This window comes from Rhinopithecus roxellana, chromosome 14 (assembly GCF_007565055.1).
Source record: "Rhinopithecus roxellana isolate Shanxi Qingling chromosome 14, ASM756505v1, whole genome shotgun sequence".
Taxonomy (NCBI): domain Eukaryota; kingdom Metazoa; phylum Chordata; class Mammalia; order Primates; family Cercopithecidae; genus Rhinopithecus; species Rhinopithecus roxellana.
Window position 1 is genome coordinate 89,955,429 of NC_044562.1, and position 25,564 is coordinate 89,980,992.

At 39.1% G+C, this 25,564-nt stretch overlaps 1 protein-coding gene across 3 annotated transcripts in view; it reads right to left on the reverse strand.

The window, feature by feature from the left end:
- ICA1L (islet cell autoantigen 1 like) overlaps positions 1-25,564 on the reverse strand; it is a 100,164-nt gene that overhangs the window by 7,655 nt on the left and 66,945 nt on the right. For all 3 annotated transcript variants that reach the window (XM_030916757.1, XM_010386891.2, XM_030916759.1), the window contains 3 exons: positions 18,879-18,953; positions 10,987-11,244; positions 8,331-8,420 (listed from right to left, as the gene is read on the reverse strand). In XM_030916757.1, the coding sequence (XP_030772617.1) occupies positions 8,331-8,420; positions 10,987-11,244; positions 18,879-18,953 (423 nt within the window). The remainder of the gene's footprint in view (positions 1-8,330; positions 8,421-10,986; positions 11,245-18,878; positions 18,954-25,564) is intronic.

Here is a 25,564-nt window from a genome sequence, read left to right on the forward strand (position 1 = left end):
TTTTTTTTTTTTTTTTTTTTTTTTTTTTTTTGAGGCGGAGTCTCGCTCTGTCGCCCAGACTGGAGTGCAGTGGCGCAATCTCGGCTCACTGCAAGCTCCGCCTCCCGGGTTCACGCCATTCTCCTGCCTCAGCCTCCTGAGTAGCTGGGACTACAGGCGCCCGCCACCTCGCCCGGCTAGTTTTTTCTATTTTTAGTAGAGACGGGGTTTCACCATGTTAGCCAGGATGGTCTCGATCTCCTGACCTCGTGATCCGCCCGTCTCGGCCTCCCAAAGTGCTGGGATTACAGGCTTGAGCCACCGCGCCCGGCCTAACTTCTGTAGTCTTTCTATAAGTCAGAAATTATTTCAAAATTTAAAGATATTGATATCACAAGGATTCAGAAGTCAGCCTGAAAGGGCTTCCACTGGCCAACACAGGAACACTGTGAGCACCAAAATCAATAAGTTCAGCAGTGATTATAAACCACTGAAAACATATGAATCAGGCCAGGTCCAGTGACTCACACCTGTAACCCCAGCACTATGGGAGGCCAGATGGGTGGATCACTTGAGGTCAAGAGTTCAAGACCAGCCTGGCCAACACGGTGAAACCCCATCTCTACTAAAAATACAAAAATTAGCCAGGTGTGGTGGTGCATGCCTGTAGACCCAGCTACTCAGGAGGCTGAGGCAAGAGACTCACTTGAACCTGGGAGGCGGAGGTTGCAGTGAGCCAACATCGCACCATTGCACTCCAGCCTGGGCGACTCTGTCTCCAAAAAAAATGACAACAAAAGAAAACATGAATCTATAGTGATAATAAATAAATGAGCTGAGGATAAGAGAGGTCTCTTGTTTACAGCAGAGTACTGAAGACTAGTGAAGGGAATGAATTATACCTCAGTAGGCTGTTTAAAAAATGTGATACATGGATGAACATATAACCAGTTGTGTTATATCTACCAAATGGAGTATTATTCCACCTTAAAAAGGAAGGAAATCCAGTCACTTGCTACAGGATGAACCTTGAGGACATTATACAAAATGCAATAAGCCAGTCACAAAAAAGCCAAATACTGCATTATTTTAGTTGTATGAGGTATCTAAAGTAATCAGAGAAAGCAGAATGGTGGTTACCAGGGACTTAGGACAAGGGGTTAAGGGGTATAAAGTTTCAGATTTACAAGGTGAAAAAGTTCTGAAGATCTGTTTCACAGCAGTGTGAACATGCTTAATATTACTGAACTGGAAAATGGCCGATTAGGAACAGCTCCAGCCTCCAGCTCCCAGCGTGAGTGACACAGAAGACGGGTGATTTCTGCATTTTCAACTGAGGTACCGGGTTCATCTCACTGGGGCGTGTCGGACAGTTGGCGCTGGTCTGCGGGTGCAGCCCAACCAGTGAGAGCTGAAACAGGGCGAGGCATCGCCTCACCTGGGAAGCGCAAGGGGGAAGGGAATCCCTTTTCCTAGCCAAAGGAAATTGAGACACACAACACCTGGAAAATCGGGTAACTCACCCTAATACTGCATTTTACCAAGGGTCTTAGCAAAGAGCACACCAGGAGATTATATCCCACACCTGGCCCAGAGGGTCCCACATCCACGGAGCCTCCCTCATTATAGTACAGCAGTCTGAGATCTAACTGCAAGGCAGCAGTGAGGCTGGGGGAGGGGTACCCGCCATTGCTGAGGCTTAAGTAGGTAAACAAAGCAACTGGGAAGCTCGAATTGGGTGGAGCCCACCACAGCTCCAGGAGGCTGGCCTGCCTCTGTAGACTCCTCCTCTGGGGACAGGGCATAGCTAAACAAAAAGCAGCAGAAAACTCGGCAGAGGTAAATGCCCGTCTGACAGCTTTGAAGAGAGCAGTGGATCTCCCAGCACAGAGGTTGAGATCTGAGAACAGACAGACTGCCTGCTCAGGTGGGTCCCTGACCCCTGAGTAGCTTAACTGGGAGACATCCCCGACTAGGTGCAGACCAACACCTCACACCTCACACGGCTGGGTACACCCCTGAGACGAAGCTTCCAGAGCAAGAATCAGATAGCAACACTTGCTGTTCAGCAATATTCTATCTTCTGCAGCCTCTGCTGCTGATACCCAGGCAAACAGGGTCTGGAGTGGACTGCAAGCAAACTCCAACAGACCTACAGCTGAGGGTCCTGACTGTTAGAAGGAAAACTAACAAACAGAAAGGACACCCACACCAAAACCCCATCAGTACGTCACCATCATCAAAGACCAAAGGCAGATAAAACCACAAAGATGGGGAAAAAGCAGTGCAGAAAAGCTGGAAATTCAAAAAATCAGAGCACATCTCCCCCTCCAAAGGAACGCAGCTCATCGCCAGCAATGGAACAAAGCTGGACGGAGAATGATTTTGACGAGTTGAGAGAAGAAGGCTTCAGTCGATCAAACTTCTCAGAGCTAAAGGAGGAACTACGTAACCAGTGCAAAGAAACTAAAAACCTTGAAAAAAGAACAGAAGAATGGATAACTAGAATAATCAATGCAGAGAAGTCCTTAAAAGAACTGATAGAGATGAAAACCATAACACAAGAACTATGTGACAAATGCACAAGCTTCAGTAATTGACTCGATCAAGAAAGAGTATCAGCGATTGAAGATCAAATGAAATGAAGCGAGAAGAGAAGTGTAGAGAAGAAAGAAAAAGAAATCAACAAAGCCTCCAAAAAATGTGGGATTATGTGAAAAGACCAAATCTACGTCTGATTGGTGTGCCTGAAAGTGATGGGGAAAATGGAACCAACTTGGAAAACACTCTTCAGGATATCATCCAGGAGGACTTCCCCAACGTAGTAAGGCAGGCCAACATTCAAATTCAGGAAATATAGAGAATGCCACAAAGATACTCCTCGAGAAGAGCAATTCCAAGACACGTAATTGTCAGATTCACCAAAGTTGAAATGAAGGAAAAAATGTTAAGGGCAGCCAGAGAGAAAGGTCGGGTTACACACAAAGGGAAGCCCATCAGACTAATAGCAGATCTCTTGGCAGAAACTCTCCAAGCCAGAAGAGAGTGGGGGCCAATATTCAACATTCTTAAAAGAATTTTCAACCCAGAATTTCATATCCAAGGAGAAATAAAATCCTTTGCAGACAAGCAAATGCTGAGAGATTTTGGCACCACCAGGCCTGCCCTACAAGAGATCCTGAAGGAAGCACTAAACATGGAAAGGAAGAACAGGTACCAACCACTGCAAAAACATGTCAAAATGTAAAGTCCATCGATGCTAAGAAGAAACTGCATCAATTAACGAACAAAATAACCAGCTAATATCATAATGACAGGATCAAGTTCACACATAACAATATTAACCTTAAATGTAAATGGACTAAATGGTCCAATTAAAAGACAGACTGGCAAATTGGATAAAGAGTCAAGACCCATCAGTTTGCTGTATTCAGGAGACCCATCTCACATGCAGAGACACACATAGGCTCAAAATAAAGGGATGGAGGAAGATCTACCAAGAAAATGGAGAACAAAAAAAAGCAGGGGTTGCAATACTAGTCTCTGATAAAACAGACTTTAAACCATCAAAGATCAAAAGAGACAAAGAAGGCCACTACATAATGGTAAACGGATCAATTCATCAGGAACAGCTATCTTAAATATATATGCACCCAATACAGGAGCACCCAGATTCATAAAGCAAGTCCTTAGAGACTTACAAAGAGACTTAGAATCCCATACAATAATAATGGGATACTTGAACACCCCACTGTTAACATTAGACAGATCAACGAGACAGAAAGTTAACAAGCATATCCAGGAATTGAACTCAACTCTGCACCAAGCAGACCTAATAGACATCTACAGAACTCTCCACCCCAAATCAACAGAATATACATTCTTCTCAGCACCACATCACACTTATTCCAAAATTGACCACATAGTTGGAAGTAAAGCACTCCGCAGCAAATGTAAAAGAACAGAGATTATAACAAACTGTCTCTCAGACCACAGTGCAATCAAACTAGAACTCAGGACTAAGAAACTCACTCAAAACCGCTCAACTACATGGAAACTGAACAACCTGCTCCTGAATGACTACTGGGTACATAACGAAATGAAGGCAGAAATAAAGATGTTCTTTGAAACCAATGAGAACAAAGATACAACATACCAGAATCTCTGGGACACATTTAAAGCAGTGTGTAGAGAGAAATTCATAGCACTAAATGCCCACAAGAGAGAGCAGGAAAGATCTAAAATTGACACCCTAACATCACAATTAAAAGAACTAGAGAAGCAAGAGCAAACACATTCAAAAGCTAGCAGAAGGCAAGAAATAAGAGCAGAACTGAAGAAGATAGAAACACAAAAAACCCTCCAAAAAATCAATGAATCCAGGAGCTGGTTTTTTGAAAAGATCAACAAAATTGATAGACTGCTAGCAAGACTAATAAAGAAGAAAAGAGAGAAGAATCAAGTAGACGCAATGCAAAATGATAAATGGGGATATCACCACCAACCCCACAGAAATACAAACTACCATCAGAGAATACTATAAACACCTCTATGCAAATAAACTAGAAAACCTAGAAGAAATGGATAATTTCCTGGACACTTATACTCTCCCAAGACTAAACCAGGAAGAAGTTGAATCCCTGAATAGAACCAATAGCAGGCTCCAAAATTGAGGCAATAATTAAGAGCCTACCAACCAAAAAAAGTCCAGGACCAGACAGATTCACAGCCGAATTCTACCAGAGGTACAAGGAGGAGCTGGTACCATTCCTTCTGAAACTATTCCAGTCAATAGAAAAAGAGGGAATCCTCCCTAACTCATTTTATGAGGCCAACATCATCTTGATACCAAAGCCTGACAGATACAACAAAAAAAGAGAATTTTAGACCAATATCCCTGATGAACATCGATGCAAAAATCCTCAATAAAATACTGGCAAACCGAATCCAGCAGCACATCAAAAAGCTTATCCACCATGATCAAGTGGGCTTCATCCCTGGGATGCAAGGCTGGTTCAACATATGCAAATCAATAAACATAATCCAGCATATAAACAGAACCAAAGACAAAAACCACATGATTATCTCAATACATGTAGAAAAGGCCTTTGACAAAATTCAATAGCCCTTCATGCTAAAAACTCTCAATAAATTCAGTATTGATGAAACATATCTCAAAATAATAAGAGCTATTTATGACAGACCCACAGCCAATATCATACTGAATGGGCAAAAACTGGAAGCATTCCCTTTGAAAACTGGCACAAGACAGGGATGCCCTCTCTCACCACTCCTATTCAACATAGTGTTGGAAGTTCTGGCTAGGGCAATCAGGCAAGAGAAAGAAATAAATGGTATTCAGTTAGGAAAAGAAGAAGTCAAACTGTCCCTGTTTGCAGATGACATGATTGTATATTTAGAAAACCCCATTGTCTCAGCCCAAAATCTCCTTAAGCTGATAAGCAACTTTAGCAAAGTCTCAGGATACAAAATCAAGGGGCAAAAATCACAAGCATTCTTATACACCAGTAACAAACAGAGAGCCAAATCATAAATGAACTCCCATTCACAATAGCTTCAAAGAGAATAAAATACCTAGGAATCCAACTTACAAGGGATGTAAAGGACCTCTTCAAGGAGAACTGCAAACCACTGTTCAGTGAAATAAAAGAGGACACAAACAAATGGAAGAACATATCATGCTCATGGATAGGAATAATCAATATTGTGAAAATGGCCATACTGCCCAAGGTAATTTATAGATTCAGTGCCATCCCCATTAAGCTACCAAGGACTTTCTTCACAGAATTGGAAAAAACTGCTTTAAAGTTCATATGGAACCAAAAGAGACCCTGCATTGCCAATACAATCCTAAGCCAAAAGAACAAAGCTGGAGGCATCACGCTACCTGACTTCAAACTACACTACAAGGCTACAGTAACCAAAACAGCATGGTACTGGTACCAAAACAGATATAGACCAATGGAACAGAGCAGAGTCCTCAGAAATAATATACCACACATCTACAGCCATCTGATCTTTGACAAATCTGACAAAAACAAGAAATGGGGAAAGGATTCCCTATTTAATAAATGGTGCTGGGAAAATTGGTTAGCCATAAGTAGAAAACTGAAACTGGATCCTTTCCTTACTCCTTATACGAAAATTAATTCAAGATGGATTAGAAACTTAAGTGTTAGACCTAAAACCATAAAAACCCTAGAAGAAAACCAAGGTAATACCATTCAGGACATGGGCATGGGCAAGGACTTCATGTCTAAAACACCAAAAGCAATGGCAACAAAAGCCAAAATTGACAAATGGGATCTCAGTAAACTAAAGAGCTTCTGCACAGCAAAAGAAACTATCATCAGAGTAAACAGGCAACCTACAGAATGGGAGAAAATTTTTGCAATCTACTCATCTGACAAAGGGCTAATATCCAGAACCTATAAAGAACTCAATCAAATTTACAAGAAAAAAACAACCCCATCAAAAAGTGGGTAAAGGATATGAACAGACACTTCTCAAAAGAAGATATTCATACAGCCAACAGACATATGAAAAAATGTCATCATCACTGGCCATCAGAGAAATGCAAATCAAAACCACAATGCGATACCATCTCAAACCAGTTAGAATGGCAATCATTAAAAAATCAGGAAACAACAGGTGCTGGAGAGGATGTGGAGAAATAGAAACACTTTTACACTGTTGGTGGGACCGTAAACTAGTTCAACCATTGTGGAAAACAGTGTGGCGATTCCTCAAGGATCTAGAACTAGAAATACCATTTGACCCAGCCATCCCATTACTGGGGATAGACCCGAAGGATTATAAATGATGCTGCTATAAAGACACATGCACACATATGTTTATTGTGGCACTATTCACGATAGCAAAGACTTGGAATCAACCCAAATGTCCATCAGTGACAGACTGGATTAAGAAAATGTGGCACATATATACCATGGAATACTATGCAGCCATAAAACAGGATGAGTTCGTGTCCTTTGTAGGGACATGGATGCAGCTGGAAACCATCATTCTAAGCAAACTATCGCAAGAACAGAAAACCAAATACCGCGTGTTCTCACTCATAGGTGGGAATTGAACAATGAGATCACTTGGACACAGGAAGGGGATCATCACACACCGGGTCCTACTGTGGGGAGGGGGTGAGGAGAGGGATAGCATTAGGAGATATACCTAATGTAAATGACGAGTTAATGGGTGCAGCACACCAACATGGCACATGTATACATATGTAACAAACCTGCACATTGTGCACATGTACCCTAGAACTTAAAGTATATAAAAAAAAATTACTGAACTGTACACTTAAAAATAGTTAATATGGGCCGGGCCTGGTGGCTCATGCCCATAATCCCAGTACTTTGGGAGGCCAAGGCGGGCGGATCATGAGGTCAGGAGATCAAAACCATCCTGGGTAACATGGTGACACCCTGTCTCTACTAAAAATACAAAAAATTAGCCAGGTGTGGTGGCACGTGCCTATAATACCAGCTACTTGAGAGGCTGAGGCAGGAGAATGGCTTGAACCCAGGAGGCAGAGGTTGCAGTGAGCCGAGATTGCACCACTTCATTCCAGCCTGAGTGACAGAGCAAGACTTTGTCTCAATTAAAAAAAAAAAAAAAAAAGAAAAAAGAGGAAGATTAATATGGTAACCAACTTAAGTGCTTGAATGGATTCTTTGTCAATAGGCCATCCTATAATCAGAAAGCATCTTGTATCCCTAATTTCATATCCATTACCAACAAACTTTAACACAAACTATAAAATATTACAGTACAAAATGTAGTATGCTTTGCCAAGCTCACAATTTCTTTCTTTTTTTTCTTTTGGAGACAGTCTTGCTATGTCACCCAGGCTGGAGTGAGTGCAGTGGCACGATCTTGGCTCACTGCAACCTCCACCTCCCGGGTTAGAGCAATTCTCCTGCTTCAGCCTCCTGACTAGCTGGGACTACAGGCGTCCGCCACCACGCTTGGCAAATTTTTTTGTTGTTGTATTTTAGTATAGTTGGGGTTTTACCATGTTGCCCAGGCTGGTCTCCAACTCCTAATCTCGGGCAGTCCGCCTGCCTCGCCCTCCCAAAGTCCAGGATTACAGGCATGAGACACCACACTTGGCCCCAAGCTCACAATTTCTATTCAGTGCTTTTCACAGTGAGGGATAGGCAGTATAGCTATCATTATAATAATAATTCATTATTCAACTTTTTCAGGACAATGAGGTGAGAACAATATAAAGTGATCTTTTTCTAAATTTATCTGAATTCAACTGATTCTTAAAGCAATGATAAAGCATATATAAATAAATAACTTACATCTTGTTAATTTCTTTGGACTCTGTGAAGGCACTGGCTGGTTATCAGTGTGTGAAAGACAAAGCTCTGATTCCTCTTGGGAGACCCAGCCTGGGATAAAAGAAGTAAAAATTGTCCATTGTTAATCAAATAGGAAGTAGCATCAGAAAAACAAGAAAAGGTAAAAATATCTAAGTCCTCCAGTCTCTGTACCTGGGTAAGATTCTATAGTGTAAGAGGTATAAAATACTGAAAACTTATCTATAGTCATATATTTTCATCATCTTAGTTTCAGATAGAGTTGGATCCAACTTCCTTACATTTTTCAAAGTGGTTTTTAAATAAATATGTGGAGTGTTTAAAAAATAATTGAAATGCAAAAGGTATAAGTTCTTAAGAGTCAAGAAGGGAAGGAATAGGCCTGATAATTGGAATGCTGAAACCTATAAATATGCTCATACCCTTGGACTCATTGATCCCATTCCTAGCAATTTTTCTTATGGAAATAATTTAGCTGAAGGAAAAATGCATGCATGATTTTTTTTTGCAGCATTATCTGTAATAATGAACAAGTAGAAACAATAAGGAAGGAATCAGGTAGATTATGTTGTATAAAATGACAGTACTTTGTAATTAAAACATGTCATTATGAATACTCTATGGGAATGTGGAGAAATGTTTGGTACAACATGAGAAACCATTTATGCTATGATTAAGGCACAGCACTAGAAAGGAATTTAGATTATCCTGCCTAATCGCTTCCTTGTATAGAAAAGATCATCTGAGGCCCACTGTAGATAGGGTTCCTCAAACACAGATCTTTTAACTCCCAGGGAAGCTCCCTTTCCTGGTCTGCACCACAGGAGAGAGAGAAGTAGATATAAAGGAAAGACTGGTAAAGTAGAGTTCTGCACAAAGAGGCAGGGGCAGATTTTGGTCCTGTCTTAACTATTTAAATTGTCTGACGACCTTTAGCAAGTTACTCAAATTCTGTGGGTTTCAACTATTCAGCTATTAAATGGGAATATCCTGTCTGCCTACAGGTAGGGCTCAGAGCACATATTTTGAATAGTGAAAAAATACTGTTGAGAATTGCATTGCCAGAAACTAAAAGTTCAGTGCTGCTAGAGACGTGGCAAGTTATGGAGGAGGAGGGAGGAGCTGATAGTGGAGAATGAAATCAGTTTGTAAATCTTTATAGCTACTGGGCCATTGATATGCCATACAAGAATAAATATTTTTAAAGATTTTACTGTAGCAAAAACACCTGAATTATCTCAGATAGAGTACCTCGTTATCAAATAATATTGTCTATTCTTATTTATATTATTATATTTATTTTTATAAATAGAATATAAGTAATATAAATATTCTATTTATATTATATATTATTCTATTCAATCAATTCTTACTGAGTGATTATTTAACTAACATTTAGTTTATTAATTGAGCCAACTGCATGCTGCTGTCATATAAAGTATAAAGATGACTCACTCTACATATCATGCCCTTGGGATGCCTGTAGATAAAGCATGTACCTCAGTATTTAATACAAAGTAGAATGCATTAAGACGCTGTCAAGTGCTGTGAGGAGTCTCCCCATCCAGGGGTTAAAATCTAGGATGTGAGAGACTGGGATATAAAGCAAAATAAAGTAGGATTAGAACCATGAAAATAGATAAACACCATGGGAGGAGGGAGAAACCATTTCCATTTGGCAGTACTGAGGAAGACTTCAAGGACTGACAATCATGGAGAAAACACTGGATTGGAATCTAATACTTAGTTAGGCCCACGTCCAAGCTCCATTACTGAACATCAGAAGCAGAAGAAGCAACACAAGCACAGATAGATGCATCAGAGGGCTGTAGAGCACTCAGTGTGATTATAGAAAACGGCAAGTATTCTTCCTTCACTTCAATAGGAGATAGGAGATATGGGTGGAAATGCGACGTAGGCAGGTTTTATCCCTAGCAACCATGGTGTTTCATTTTAAAAATGTAAGCTGGGTGCTGACATCAGAATCTGCTGCTTGGAGAGAGAACTCCACGGAAGTGTAGAGGATGAATTGGGGGTTGGAGACCTGTTAGTAACTCTTGCAGTAACCTAGGAAACCAAATGAGACTCTAAATGGCTCTGGTGTTGAGGCAGAGAGGAGTGGGAAATTTGAGACAGGTTTCAGAAACAACTGACAGGATTTGGTAACCAATATGGATGTGGGAAGCAAAGTGACCCCCAAGGCGCAGGGTTGGACACAGGATGGTGGACTCTTTTTCCTGCTGCCTTGCCCAGAAAGGGAACCAGCCTCCAGAGCTGTGCCTTTTCCTCTTGTCAACTCCAAACTCAGCAAGTTTTGCTTGATGGAAGAAACAGTATTGACTGCCCTAGGGAGGAGTAATTAGCAGGTCAAGTGTTTTAAACGAGATGCCTGGAAAAATCAGTGAAGAAAACTTGGGGTCTAGTGAAGGTGGCAGGGAAGCAGCCCTTGTTTCAGTCTTGTTGACAGATTCCTGAGGTGACTAATATTTTTCCAGTTAATTGGTGGATTGCAGATTTTATCTAGTAGTGCTCACGTTAAAATCAATCTCCTTGTTGATTCTAGCATCAATAAGCACACCATTTTGCTTCACAAAGATAAAGTAAAGCACATATGTCCAAATGTTTCATAGACACTTACTGTTGAATGCTCCAGCCGCATGAAAGCCAAGGTCAAAGAGTTGTGAAGGAAGGAATCGAGAAGAATGAGCGAGGGGCTCAGACCCCATGGAAGGCTCCTGGGACGTGAGACTGGCACTGGGGCTCCCAAAGGCAGTCTGGCATTCCTGGGTAAATTCACTAGTACTTGAAGAACCAGAACTTAGGAGGTTGTTCAGAAATGAGAATTCCTTCTCAAAATCTTCTCCTTCCAATGAATCTACAGGTAGATCTTTTGCAACTATTGAATGTAAATAAAAACAGAAAGTCTTTTTTGATTTTAGGAAATGAGAATAAGACATAGGATGAATCAGATTTGTTTCATTGTTTTCATACTGTATTAACAGTTTTAAACAACTAACATGACTGCAAGTTTATGTGAAAATGATTTCTAATTAGGCAGGATTTAGGTCAAAATGGCCACATTTCACAATGAAGATATAACTGTTATGAAGAGCTATATATGAAATAATTAAGCTACCATCTAAGTCAGAAACCAAAGGAGATGCAAAAAGGCATAGAAACAAATTAGTAATATGACACTTTAATACACCAGTCTGACTAAAAAACACGCCAAGAGGACAACAGATAAAAAGGATCAAAAGAGCATAATCAATAATGTAGTTATTTTGGATAACACAAACCCCAAATAGAAACATTCTTATTAACCACACATTGAAAATGTACAAAAGTTGATTATACTAAGGCACAAACACAAAAAAATTGTGTTCTTAAAGTAGGAACATTACAAACAACATGCTTTGATCATAATGCAATAAAAAGACAATTCTACAATGAAACTGTAAAAACAGAAAGGTTCTTCAACCTGTAAATCTTAAAACCTTCTACCAAACAACGTTGAAATAATGAGAAACATCATTTCGGAAAAATAATGATGAAGGAAATATTTTATATCATAATTCATGGTGTTAAGTAAAATGTATAGACCATTGGTTTGGACTGAGCTCTTGTACTAGACCCAACAGACCAAACCAAAATGGAGTCACTCATGCTAAAGTTCCACATCACCAAACCAAAGTAAGTTATCTGGCCTTTCAAGAAATTAGGAGAGAGACACCATAGCCAAGTCTCCAAGCAGGCCGGTCCTAGCTGGCATGATAAGGAACTCCCCTCTGCTTTAACCCTTACAAGAAAAGTAACTGCAATGATCAATCCACTTTTTGTTTTCTGTTTCTGCTTTCCCTGGTCCTTTTCTGTCTATAAAACCAGCCTCCTCAGAACACCCATTCCATATTATAGAATGGGGTATTGCCTGATTCTAGAATTGCAAAGAAAAACCAATTAAGGTCTTTAAATTTGCTATAATTTTACCTTTTGACAACAGAATACTGAAATGGCATGAACAAAGGCAAAATCATATCCCTTAAACATTTTTATAAATAAAAATGAAAGGGAGGGGCATCACGGACCTGCACCTCAGCACAATTGGTGAAAGTTATTTTTCAAAAGAAAGCAGCATTTAAAGTCTCTGGAAATAGTCCCAAGGATATGCAGCAAATGAGGAAATATTTACTTAAGAAAGTCTACAATAATTTAGGAAAAGTGGCAAGAGTTTGTGGTATTTGAACTGAGAACCAGTCCCATCTTCCCAATTTCCAATTTAGCAAGATGGAGATTCCACTCCAGTCTGGTGCAGCCAGAACACAGGGCTCCTTCTCTCTTCAGCTGTCAGTCAAGGGCTAGCTTCCCAGGAGGAGTAAGATACCAGCATTTCACATCCTGTCCCCAGTTACCTGTTGCTGAGGCTAAATCCTAGGTGAGTGCAGTCAATAGATGATAGAGGCTCCCATCTCCTCCCCAGATCCCTCATGGGTTGGGAAGTCTGAGTTTGGTGTAGTGTGCTGAGAATATAGGGCCCCTGATCACTTGACCCTGCTAGTAAAGTGGTGGTTTCATGAAGAAAGAGGCAAGCCAAGAAGACCTAAGGCTACCATCACTCTCCTCACCTAGCACTCAGCTCCTAAGGCAAGGATGACACTCAGGAAGAAGTATGCCATTGTCCCCACTCCCAGCTCAAGCTCTGACTCAGAGATTTTCCTTGCAGGGAGTGAGGGAGAACCATAAAACTGATAGTTCCTAATCCCTTTCCAAAGGCACTGACTTCATTTGTAACAGAGTGTAGAGAAATTCAACCCTAAGGATGCTCTCAAAACAGTGGAGGTTTTAGTAACAGGCACCTGGGAGAAGACTTATAGTGTATGAGTCTCAACATGTAGGCTAAACTGTAGGCCAGCTACTTTGCCTGAAGGAACCAGGGAAAAAGCCAGCTGGGGTCACCACAAATTTCAATGACCTTAAGAACTATTTCTTTAAATGAGTCCAAATTTGATTGGTTTATTGTGTGGAACAATTTATGCTCCAGGGACTGTTGAAATCAATAGAGCAATCAGCAAGAAGAAAAACTGATATCTTGGACTTATAAAGAATTTTGTGCTTCCAAAGGCAAAATTGAGAAAATAAAAAGACTATAAAAGACTGGGACAAAATATTTACAAGTCATATATCTGATAAAGGACTTTATAAAAAATATATAAACTCTTACAACTTAATAAGATAAGCAACCCAATTAAATAATGGGCAATAGATTTGAATAGATTTGTTAGTAAGGAAGATATACGAATGGCCAACAGCACATGAAGAGTCTCAACACCATCAGTCACTGGAGAGGCAAGTCAAAGCTACAAATTAAAAGCACTAGAATAGCCAGGCACTGTGGCTCACACCTGTAATCCCAACACTTTGGGAGACTGAGGCAGGTGGATCTCCTGAGGTCAGGAGTTCGAGACCAGCCTGGCCAACATGGTAAGACCCTGTCTCTACTAAAAATACAAAATTAGCTAGGTGTGGTGGCAAATGCCTGTAATCCCAGCTACTCAGGAGGCAAGGTTGGAGAATCGCTTGAACACAGGAGGCAGAGGTTGCAGTGAGCTGAGATTGCACCATTGCACTCGAGCCTGGGCAACAAGAGCGAAACTCCGTCTCAAAAAAAAAAAAGCACTAGAATAACTATTTAAAATATACCGGGCATGGTGGCTCATGTCTGTAATCCCAGCACTTTGGGAAGCCAAGGCAGGTGGATCACTTGAGGCCAGGAGTTCAAGACCAGCCTGGCCAACATGGTGAAACCCGATCTCTACTAAAAATACAAAAATTAGCTGGGTGTGGTGGCACATGCCTGTAATCTCAGCTACTCAGGAGGCTGAGGCAGGAGAATCACTTGAACCCAGGAGGTGGAGATGGCAGTGAGCTGAGATCGTGCCACTGCACTCTAGCCTGGGTGACAGAGTGAGACTCCGTCTCAAAAAATAAAATAAAATACAGACAATACCAAATGTTGGCAAAGATGTGGAGAAACTAGAACCCTCACACTTTGCTGGTGGAAATAAAATGGTGCAATTATTTTGAAAAAAGTTTGGCCATTCCTTAAGAAGTTAAATTCACCATGTAACCTAGCAGTTCCACTCCTGGGAATCTAACAAAGGAAAACGACAATGTATGCCCACACAAAGAGAAGTACGTGAATGTTCAGTAGTCGTAGTAGTAGTATAATAGCCAAAAATTATAAACAATCCAAATGTCCATCAACTGGTAAATAAGTAAACATAAGATGGTATATATCCATACAATGGAATACTATTGCTTAATAAAAAGTAATAAACTGGCTGGGTGCAGTGGCTCACACCTGTAATCCCAGCACTTCGTGAGGCCGAGGTGGGCGGATCACAAGGTCAGGCCATCCTGGCTAACACAGTGAAACCCTGTCTCTACTAAAAATACAAAACAAATTAGCCGGCGTGGTGACATGCGCCTGTAGTCCCAGCTACTGGGGAGGCTGAGGCAGGAGAATCGCTTGAACCCGGGAGGCGGGTTGCAGTGTGCCAAGATCGTGCCACTGCACTCCAGCCTGGGCAACAGAGTGAGACTCGGTCTAAAAAAATAATAATAATAAACTACTGATACATACCACAACATGGATGACTCTAAAAACCATTAATTGGAAGATGCCAGAAATAAAGGACTAACCTTTTGTATGGCTTCATTTATATGAAATGTCCAGAAAAGGCAAATTTATAGAGATAAAAACGGATTACTAATTACCTACGGCTTGGAGTGAATCAGAGATTAATTTAAAACAAGCGTGAGAGAATTTGGGGGGTAAGGGAAACATTCTGATATCTAATTGTGGTAACGGTTGCATAATCTAAATTTTCTAAAAATTATGAACTGTTAGAATGGGTGAAATTTATGGTATTTAAATTATACCTGAATAAAGCTGTTAAACATAAAAAGAAATTCTGTACAACTCTATTTCAAAGAAATTTAGAAGTCTAGACAAAATGAATAATTTATTAGAGGAATATAATTTACTAAAATCAATCCCAGTACAGACTAAAAGCTTAAACCGACTGATTTTCTATAGAGAGATACAAAAAACACACAACTACAAGAAAGCACTAGACCTAGACGTTTTCATAGGTTAATAAATGAGTAAGAGGCCAGGTGCAGTGGCTCACACTTAGCAAATCGCAGCACTTTGGGAGGCTGAAGCGGGCAGATCACCTGAGGTCAGGAGTTCAAGACCAGCTTGGCCAACATGGCGAAACCCCATCTCTATTAAAAAAAAATTATATATATATTATATATAAAATATATAATATATATATAATAATAATTTTGTGTGTGTATATATATATACACACACAAAAATTAGCCAGGTGTGGTGGTGGGTGCCTGTAATCCCAGCTACTCAGGAGGCTGAGCCAGGGAGAATTGCTTGAACCTGGGAGGTGGAGGTTCCAGTGAGCAGAGATCATGCCACTGCACTCCAGCCTAGATGACAGAGAGAGAGACTCCATCTCAACAACAACAACAAAAGAATGCAAAAAGAGCCAGGCATGGCAGCTCATGCCTGTAATCCCACACTTTGGGAGTCCTAGGCAGGTGGAGCACCTGAGGTCAGGAGTTCAAGACCAGCCTGACCAACATGGTGAAACCCTATTGTTTAAATACAAAATCAGCCAGGCATGGTGGCATGCACCTGTAATCCCAGCTATTTGGGAGGCTGAGGCAGGAGAATTGCTTGAACCTGGGAGGCAGAAGTTGCAGTGAGCCAAGAACATGCCACTGCACTCCAGCCTGGGTAAGAAGAGTGAAACTCCATCTCAAAAAAAAAAAAAAAAAAAAAAAAAAAAAAAAAAAAAAAAAATGCAAAGAGAGTAGTAAAATATTAGCAAGCAGACTAGTCTAAAATGACAAAGCTGGACTTACAACTGGAATGCAAACATGATATAATATCAGGAAACCTATTATTATAGTTAATCATATTAATATATTTAAGAAGAAAAAGCAAATAATTCCTGGCATAGATACTGAAAAAGCTGCCAACAAAATTCAACAACTATTAGCTGGGTGTGGTGGTATGCACCTGTAATCCCAGCTACTTGGGAGGCTGAAGCATGAGAATCGCTTGAACCCAGGAAGCAGAGGTTGCAGTAAGCCAAGATCACACCACTGCACTCCTGCCTGGGAGACAGAGTGAGACTCCATCTCAAAAAAAAAAAAAAAAAAAAAAAAAAATCAACAACCATTCCTAATAAAAATTCTTAAGAAAGTAAGTATGGATGGATGCTTCTTTAACATCATGAAATATACCTGTGTCCAAAGCCAGCATCTTAGTTAATTCAGAAATATTATAGGCATTTCCACTAAAGTCAGGAAATGTTCACTACTAGTTAACATTGTTCTGAAGGTAGTAGCCAATGTAATTAAACAGGAGAAATCTATGAGTTGGTAAGGAGAAAAAACAAGACAATCTCTATTTTCAGATGACATGACTCAAATAACAAAAGAATTCAGCTGTATGCCAGGATATAAAACTAACATGCAAAAGTGAATATCATTCATATATACAAAATAGCTAATGAAAAGATATAATGGAAAAGAAAACCCCATTTACAATAGCAACCAGAAAGATAAAATACATAGAAATAAACTTAACAGGAAATATTCAAAACCTGTATGAAAAAAAAGTCTGAAAGATATACAAGTAAACTTTAACAAATGGAAGGATGTCCCTTGTTTTTCATGAGGATGTCTCAAGATGATCAGCCTGTCAGTTTTCACATTTAATGTGATTACAAGAAAGCATCGAGCTTTTTAATAAAGTCCCACAATTTTATATTCAAATTGAAAAAATAAACATGCAAAAACAGCTAAGAAAATAATTAAAAAAAAAAAAAAAAAAAAGGAGAGGGGCTTCTAGCCTTACCAGATACTAAAACTACAAGAAAGTTTCTGTAATTAAAACTATGTGGGCTGAGCGCGGTGGCTCATGCCTGTAATCCAGAGGCGGGCGGATCACCTGAGGTCAGGAATTCAAGACCAGCCTGACCAACATGGAGAAACCTTGCCTCTACTAAAAATACAAAATTAGCCGGGCGTGGTGGCACAAGCCTGTAATCTTGGGAGGCTGAGGCAGGAGAATCGCTTGAACCTGGGAGACAGAGGCTGCAGTGAGCCAAGATTGCACCATTGCACTCCAGCCTGGGCAACGAGGGCAAAACTCCATCTCAAAAAAAAAAAAAAACTTGTGGCACTGGTGCATGCACACACCATTTGAAAGATAAAGAAAGTCTAGAAATACATCCAAGTGGAAATAGAAATATAGTATATGACAAGATGTTATCTCAATACTAGGACAAAGATGGCATTTTAAAAAATTATTACATAAAGGGCCGGGCGTGGTGGCTCTCGTCTGTAATTCTAGCACTTTGGGAGGCTGAGGCGGGCAGATCACTTGAGGCCAGGAATTTGAGACCAGCCTGGCCAACATGACGAAACCCCATCTCTACTAAAAATACAAAAAATTAGCTGGGCGTGGTGGTGCACGCCTGTCATCCTAGCTATTTGGGAGGCTTAGGCACAAGAATTGCTTGAACCCAGGAGGCAGAGATTGCAGTGAGCCAAGATCGTGCAGCCTGGATGACAGAGCGAGGCTGTTTAAAAAAAAAAAAAAAATTACATAAAGGATAGCCTTTGGGGGGGAAAAGGTAACATTTGATCCATTGCTAACACTGTACACATGAATTAACTTCAAATGAATTCAAGATCCAAATGTAAAAAATACTACTACATAAATATCAGAAGAAAGCATAAGAGAATTATTCTATACTCTGGGTTTAGGAAAAGCTTCCTGACTATGACTAAAGTCCAGATCCAATAAAAGAAAAGATTAACCAATTGGACTGTATTTAAAGCTTAAAAAAATTTTTTTTAACTTAAAAAAAGTTAAAGAAACAAAGTCACAAGATAAATGACAAACTAGGAGAAAATGTTTACAACCTAATTGCTTGAGAAAGATATTCAAGGTAGTTATTTAATGCTTAGGAGGTACCTTAAAGTTGATTTAGTCTTGATCCTCATTTTACAGATAAGGAAACCCGAATGTTGGGGGCATACTTTTGTTTCTTAAATAGTGATTTTAATTTATTTAATGTTGAACAACATTTACTATTTTGCTAGTATCTAATGACACTAGATATACAAACAATTGTATTCATTCATTCAACAAATATTTACTGAGTGCTTATACTGCTGGTGGCTGAGATACATGAGACAGAAAAGCAGACACAGCCCTAGCTGTCCTGGTTATACGGATACATTCTGATAGGGCCCAAACATACAAAACAAATAATTATTTAATTTCCATTGTGATGTGCTACAAAGTAGAAGCACATAATTGCATTCTTATGTAGAGACCGAGACAGTTTCTAATGTTAAGAAAATAAATGTTAAATAAAAATTGAAGAATTTTAAAGAATCATTCATATGTAGAGTGAAATGATTATTTCTTACCATTTTCAGAGTTAGAAAACTGAGGTGCTCCAAATTCTCTCATTTGAGAATATTTTTCCTTGTGATCTTTGTTTGCTAAATCAAAAGCACACAAAAGAGAATTTGAACAAGAAGAAATTCAGCAAGCTTATTTACAGTAATATTTTATCATTAGGTCAAGTGTTCAATTGACCAAATCAGAATCTAAAACATACAAAAGGGAAACATAAAAATTTAAATAATCTTATATATAAAAATCACATTTATGTGTGTATATATATATGTGTGTGTGTGTGTATATATATATATATATATATGTATGTAAAAATAACATAATACCAGAGGTATTCAGGTGCTCTATTAAGTCTCTGTCCCCTTGAAATGTAAGTTTTCACGTTCCAAAGCTTGTTCCTTCCTTGTGGAGCTGTTCTTATTCTATACTCTCTGACAGGTCATTTTATATTTGTTCTGCCTGATCTCCATGCCTTGACACTCTGACACAACGGATGTTCATTTTACATTGAATGAGTGAATGTGGTCTACGATTTTATTATTGTTTAATTGACAAAAGTATATAATTTATCACATACAACATGTTTTGATATATGTAATACATTGTGAAATGACTAAATTTAGCTAATTAACATTTGTATTACCTCACATACCATTTTTTGTGGTGAGAACACTGCTCTCTTAACAGTTTGTTGTCGTTGTTGGTTTTTGAGAAAGAGTCTTGCTCTGTCGCCCCAGGCTGGAGTGCAGTGGCACAATCTCGGCTCACTGCAATCTCCATTTCTAGGGTTCAAGCGATTCTCCCACCTCAGCCTCCCAAATAGCTGGGATTACAGGCATGCACCACCACAACTGGCTAATTTTTATATTTTCAGTAGAGATGGGGTTTTGCCATGTTGGCCAGACTGGTCTTGAACTCCTGACCTCAAGTGATCCTCCTGCCTCGGCCTCCCAAAGTGCTGGGATTACAGGTGTGATCCACCATGCCTGGTCTCTCTTAACAATTTTCAAGAATATATTGTTATTAAATACAGTCACCAAGTTTTACAGATCTTTTGAACTTACTCCTCTTGTCTAGTTGAAATTTTGTATCCTTTGTCCATCTCCACAGTGCCCTCCCCACAAACTACCTACCACTCTACTCTCTGCTTCTATGAGTTCAGCTTTTTAGATTCCACAAGTAAGTGAGATCATGTGGTATTTGTCTTACTGTGTCTGGCTTATTTTACTTTGCATAATGTCCTCTGGGTTCATTCATTTAGTCAGAGATGACAGGATTTCCTTCTTTTTGAAGGCTGAATAGTATTCCATTGTGTACATATGCCATAATTTTATTTATCTGTTCATCTGTTGATGAACACTCCATATCTTGGCTATTGTGATTAAGGATATGGTCTACTTTTTTTTGAGAAAGGGTCATGCTCTGTTGCCCAGGATGGAGTGCAGTGGCGTGATCAGAGCTCACTACAGCCTCCAACTCCCAGGCTCGAGAGATCTTCCCACCTCAGTAGCTGGGACTCCTCCCAAGTAGCTGGGACTATAGGTGTGTGTCACCATGCCTGAATAATTTTTTAAAATTTTTTGTAGAAACAGGGTCTTGCTATGTTACACAAGCTAGTTTTGAACTTCTTGGCTCAAGCAATCCTCCCACCTTGGCCTCCCAAAGTGCCAGGATAACAGGTGTGAGCCACCATGCCTGGACAAGGATATGGTTTACTGTTAACAATTTGTACATATTTGTGGGGCACATGTGAAATTTTGCTACGTGTTTATAATGAGTAGTGGTCAAGTCAGGGTATTTAGTGTGTTTGTCATCTGAGTACAATATATTTTTGTTAATAACCATACTCTGCTATCAAACCTTGGTATATTCCTTCTATTTAACTGTTCGTTTGTATCCTTTAACTTACCTCTCTTCATCCTTCTCACTGCCCCCACCACTCACCCTTTCCAGCCTCTGTTATCTATTTTTCTATTCTCCACCTGCATGTGATCAAAATATTTACCTCCCACATATAAGTGAGAATGTATGATATTTGTCTTTTTGTGCCTGGCTTAATTTCACTTAAGATAATGACCTCCAGTTCCATCCATGTTGCTGCAAATAATAAAATTTCATTCTTTTTATGGCTGAATAGTTTCCATTGTGTATATATGCTACTTTTTCTTTATCCATTCATCCACTGATGGACACTTAGGGTTGATTCCATATCCTTGCTATCATGAATACTAATGCAATAATCATGCAAGTGCAAATATCACTTTGATATATTAATTTTTCCTTTGGACAGATAACCACTAGTGGATTGCTGGATCAAATAATTCTATTTTTAATTTTCTGAGCAATCTCTATACTGTTTTTCATAGTGGCTATACTAGTTTACATTCCCACCAACAGTGTATAAGAGTTCTCTTTTCTCTGCATCCTCACCAGCATCTGTTATTGTTTGTCTTTTTATTTATTTATTATTATTTTTTTAATTTTTATTTATTTATTTTTTTGAGGCAGAGTCTCGCTCTGTTGCCCAGGCTGGAGTGCAGTGGCGCGATCTCGGCTCACTGCAAACTCCACCTCCCGGGTTCACGCCATTCTCCTGCCTCAGCCTCCTGAGTAGCTGGGACTACAGGCACCCGCCACCACGCCTGGCTAATTTTTTTATATTTTTAGTAGAGACGGGGTTTCACCGTGTTAGCCAGAATGGTCTCGATCTCCTGACCTTGTGATCCACCCACCTCGGCCTCCCAAAGTGCTGGGATTACGGGCTTGAGCCACCGCGCCCGGCCTGTTTGTCTTTTTAATAATAGCCATTCTGACTAGGGTAAGCTGATATCTCACTGTGGAACTGATTTACATTTCCCTGATGATTAGTGATGTTTAGCACTGTTTCATATACCTATTGACCATTGGTATGTCTTCTTTTGAGAAACGTCTACTATTGATGTCCTTTGCCCATTTTTTAATGTTTATTTTTCTTGATGAATTATTTGAGTTCCTTATATATTCTGGATATTAGTCCCTTGCTGGAAGAACAGTTTGCAAATACTTTATCCCACTGAAGAGATTGTAGCTGCACTCTGTCAATTTATTTTGCTGTGCAGAAGATTTTTAGTTTAATTAAGTCCCTTTTGTCTATTTTTGGTTTTGTTCTTTGTGCTTTTGAGGTCTTAGTCATAAATTCTTTGCCTAGAAAAACGTCCAGGAACATTTTCCTTAGGTTTTTCCCTCATATTTTAATAGCTTTGGGTCTTACATTTAAGTCCTTGATCCATTTTGAGTTGATTTTGTATATGGTGAGAGATAAGGGTCCAGGTTCATTGTCCTATATGGGGCTATTAAGGATATGGTCTACTTTTAATTCAAAGGCTGCTTTATTTATTTTATTTTTTTTAGACAGAGTCTCACTCTGTTGCCAGGCTGGAGTGCAGTGGTGCGATCTAGGCTCACTGCAGTCTCCACCTCCCGGGTTCAAGCGATTCTACTGCCCCAGCCTCCCGAGTAGCAGGGATTACAAGTACGCACCACCACAGTCAGCTAAGTTGTTTTGTATTTTTAGTAGAGATGGGGTTTCACCATGTTGGCCAGGATGGTCTCGATCCTCCTGACTCCGTGATCTGCCTGCCTTGGCCTCCCAAAGTGCTGGGATTACAGGTGTAAGCCACTGTGCCTGGCCTGCTACTTTTTTCTTTTAAAAACTGGCCATAGCAATAAGTAGCATCTCCACATTTTTCACTTAAACTAGAGCTTTAGTAGTAATGATCTCACAGGAAAAGAAAGATCACCCACATGGCAAAAGATAGCATACTCTTTTGTGATCAAAACAGCACTGTCTTGTGTGTTTTTAATGTTTTAAACATTTAAAAGGTCAAATATACAAACCAAAACCTCCATAGGCAAAACTCTACTAAAAAATTACTTCCAAGTTTTGAGCCTATATATCAAGGCAAAAATAATTGTGCCCTATTGCAACAATGGGAGCCATTTTTGAGAGTCAGTTTTCTACATAATCCAGTTTGTATACATTGGATTTCATCTCTATGTCATTTATTTACTCAGTATAGACACACATAGAGACCAAAAAAAGTATATGATTTTTACACTTTCTAACATCTTCAACTATTATTAGGGCCATTTTAGAAAATGAAATGTAAATTTCTTCTGCATACAAGGGTGGACAGTGTTGCTGTATGGAGAGCTTAAAGGATATAATGCATCTAAGGACAAGAAAGTAATAGTTCTATTACACTATTATTAAAATTCTATGCTCAGTTTGGGATAGTATAAAAGAATATTGGAAAAGTAAAAAAAGGTAAAAGCAACCAAAGTAACTAAAAGGAAAACACATTTAAAAGGAAAATTTAAGTAAATCAGGGTGATTTAACCTTAAGATAAGGAAGCTAAAGGATGAATTAGATTTTAAGTTCAGATATATAATATAAAAATGTTAGAAATGTACAGAAGATTTAAAATTTTTCAAATGGACTTTATCAGTAAAGATTTTAGTTAAATATAGGGGAAAAAATAGAGGAGAAAATCTAGGAATGGAAAAGAGATACCAGTGGTGGCTGGAGAAAGAAGTGAGAAGAAGAATCCTGGTTGTGGGGAAGGGAACAGGAACTGGTGACCAGAGGCAGAGTCACATCAGGGAAGGTTTCAGGCTATAGAAATAGAGTTTGGGGAATGGAGAGATGTGTTAAAGGATCTTTAAGGAAATAACGCTGGATAAGATGAAGGGTAACCTCTGTTCTCTCTCTTTCAATAATGATCTGCTTGACCTTACAGTGCTTTTGGTATGGATTCATGTAATTTGGTTTCATTTTATTTTAATGCTACAGATGGATGAAATTGGGATTAAGATAGGCAGATGAGTGAGAAAGGTCTAGCTCAAAGGCTTAGTTTTTTATTCCATTATATGAAACACCATTTGAGTGAATACCTCAGAGCATAAATGTTTGAGGGCATTTCTAATTACTTCCTCAGTAGAGGTCTTAAAGTAAAATTGCTCAAAGTCTGGGATGTTTACATTCTTCAGAAAATTTGTCCCATCCTTGCTAAATCTATAGAATACACTTTTTTTCTCTGTTCTCCTGGCTTCTCTACATAAAATATAAGTTTAATGCATTGCTGGACTTGTTAGAAGTAAACAACAACAAAAATGTAAGCTGAAACCAGAGCCAGGAAAGAGAAGCAGCAAGCAAAGAAGAAAGGCAGGTATGCTGTGGGCAATGCCTGTGCTGACAGTGCCAGACAAGGCCCTTGGCAAACACAAGGAAACCGAGCTGAGCCCACAATTCCTACATTAAAATAAAGGCTCTGGAAGAGGGTTAAAGTGGTCACCAGGCTGTGAGTATTCCTTGACTCTAGAAAGCAGCAATATTAATTTTCTTTAGCAAAAAATTATCTAGGCCTCTAGGAGTCCCACAGATTAAGAGCAAACAAATATTGGCTGGTATTCACAAATCACTAAAGAAACAAGCTACCACAAGAACGCTGGGGTAAACCAAAATAACAGATTTAGACCCCACGCAAGGACTTCAAATATTTGTATTTTTGGATATGGATGTGAGTCAAAAAGTGAGAAAGAACGAGGCACTATAAAAATTAGGCAAATTTATAAAACAACAAATAGAACTTTTATAAATAAAAAGTATAGTTGTTTAGGGAATGAATCCTCGGTGTATACATTAAACAGTAGATTAGATGCAAGAGGAGACAATTAGTGAGAAACAGATCTGAAGTACTTACCTAGAATGTACTGTAGAGGGAAAGGGGGATGAAAACATGAAAGAGAAGTTAAAATATATGAGGAATTAATGAAAAGGTCCACCATAAGCTTATTAGAGTTATGGAAGCGGAAAATAGAGAAAATGGAGGAGAGAGAATATTTTTAAAGATAATAGTTGAGTCATGCATATTTTATCACAGTAAAAAAAATAATGGTTGAGCAGTTTCCAGAACTAGTAAAAGACACAAAGAAATACAATTTATACCAGCAAAAATTAAAAAATTAAAATTGCACATTTAGATACACTGTACTGAAAGAGCACATCCTAAAAGCAGCCAGATACAGAAGTTGAATTAGAGCAAGACTCTGTCTCAAAAAAAAAAAAAAAAAAAAAAAACTAAACTAAAGGAGGTAGTCAAGGGGAAGGGAAAATGAACTCACAATGAAGATCTGAAATATAGAAAGAAATAGTAAGACAGGAAAAATATTGGTAAATCTCAATATTTCTTTATAAAACAAGAATGATGTTCTAATTTGTAGAAAATTAGAAAAATCAAAAATGGAAATAAAATGGATAACTTTCAAATCAGTAAATGGCGGGGGTGGGGGAGGATAAAGAAAACTTCTAAAGCAAATGAAAAAAACCCTCAAATAGTTCAAAATGAATCAAAACAGGAGACAAAATAATGCGATTGGAAGGACAAAACAAATGGAAAACAGAAAATACAGGTCCAAATATAGTGACAATAAACATAAATGGACTAAACTCGCCAGTTAAAAGAATGACAAGTTGACATACTGGGCTTTTAAAAAAAAATCCAACTAAACCTTGTTTATGAGACATATCTCAGTTAGAAGGACATGGTGAGGGCTAGGCATGGTGGCTCACACCTGTAGTCCCAGCACTTTGGAAGTCCGAAGCAGGCAGATCACCTGAGATCAGGAGTTCAAGACCAGCCTGGCCAACATGGC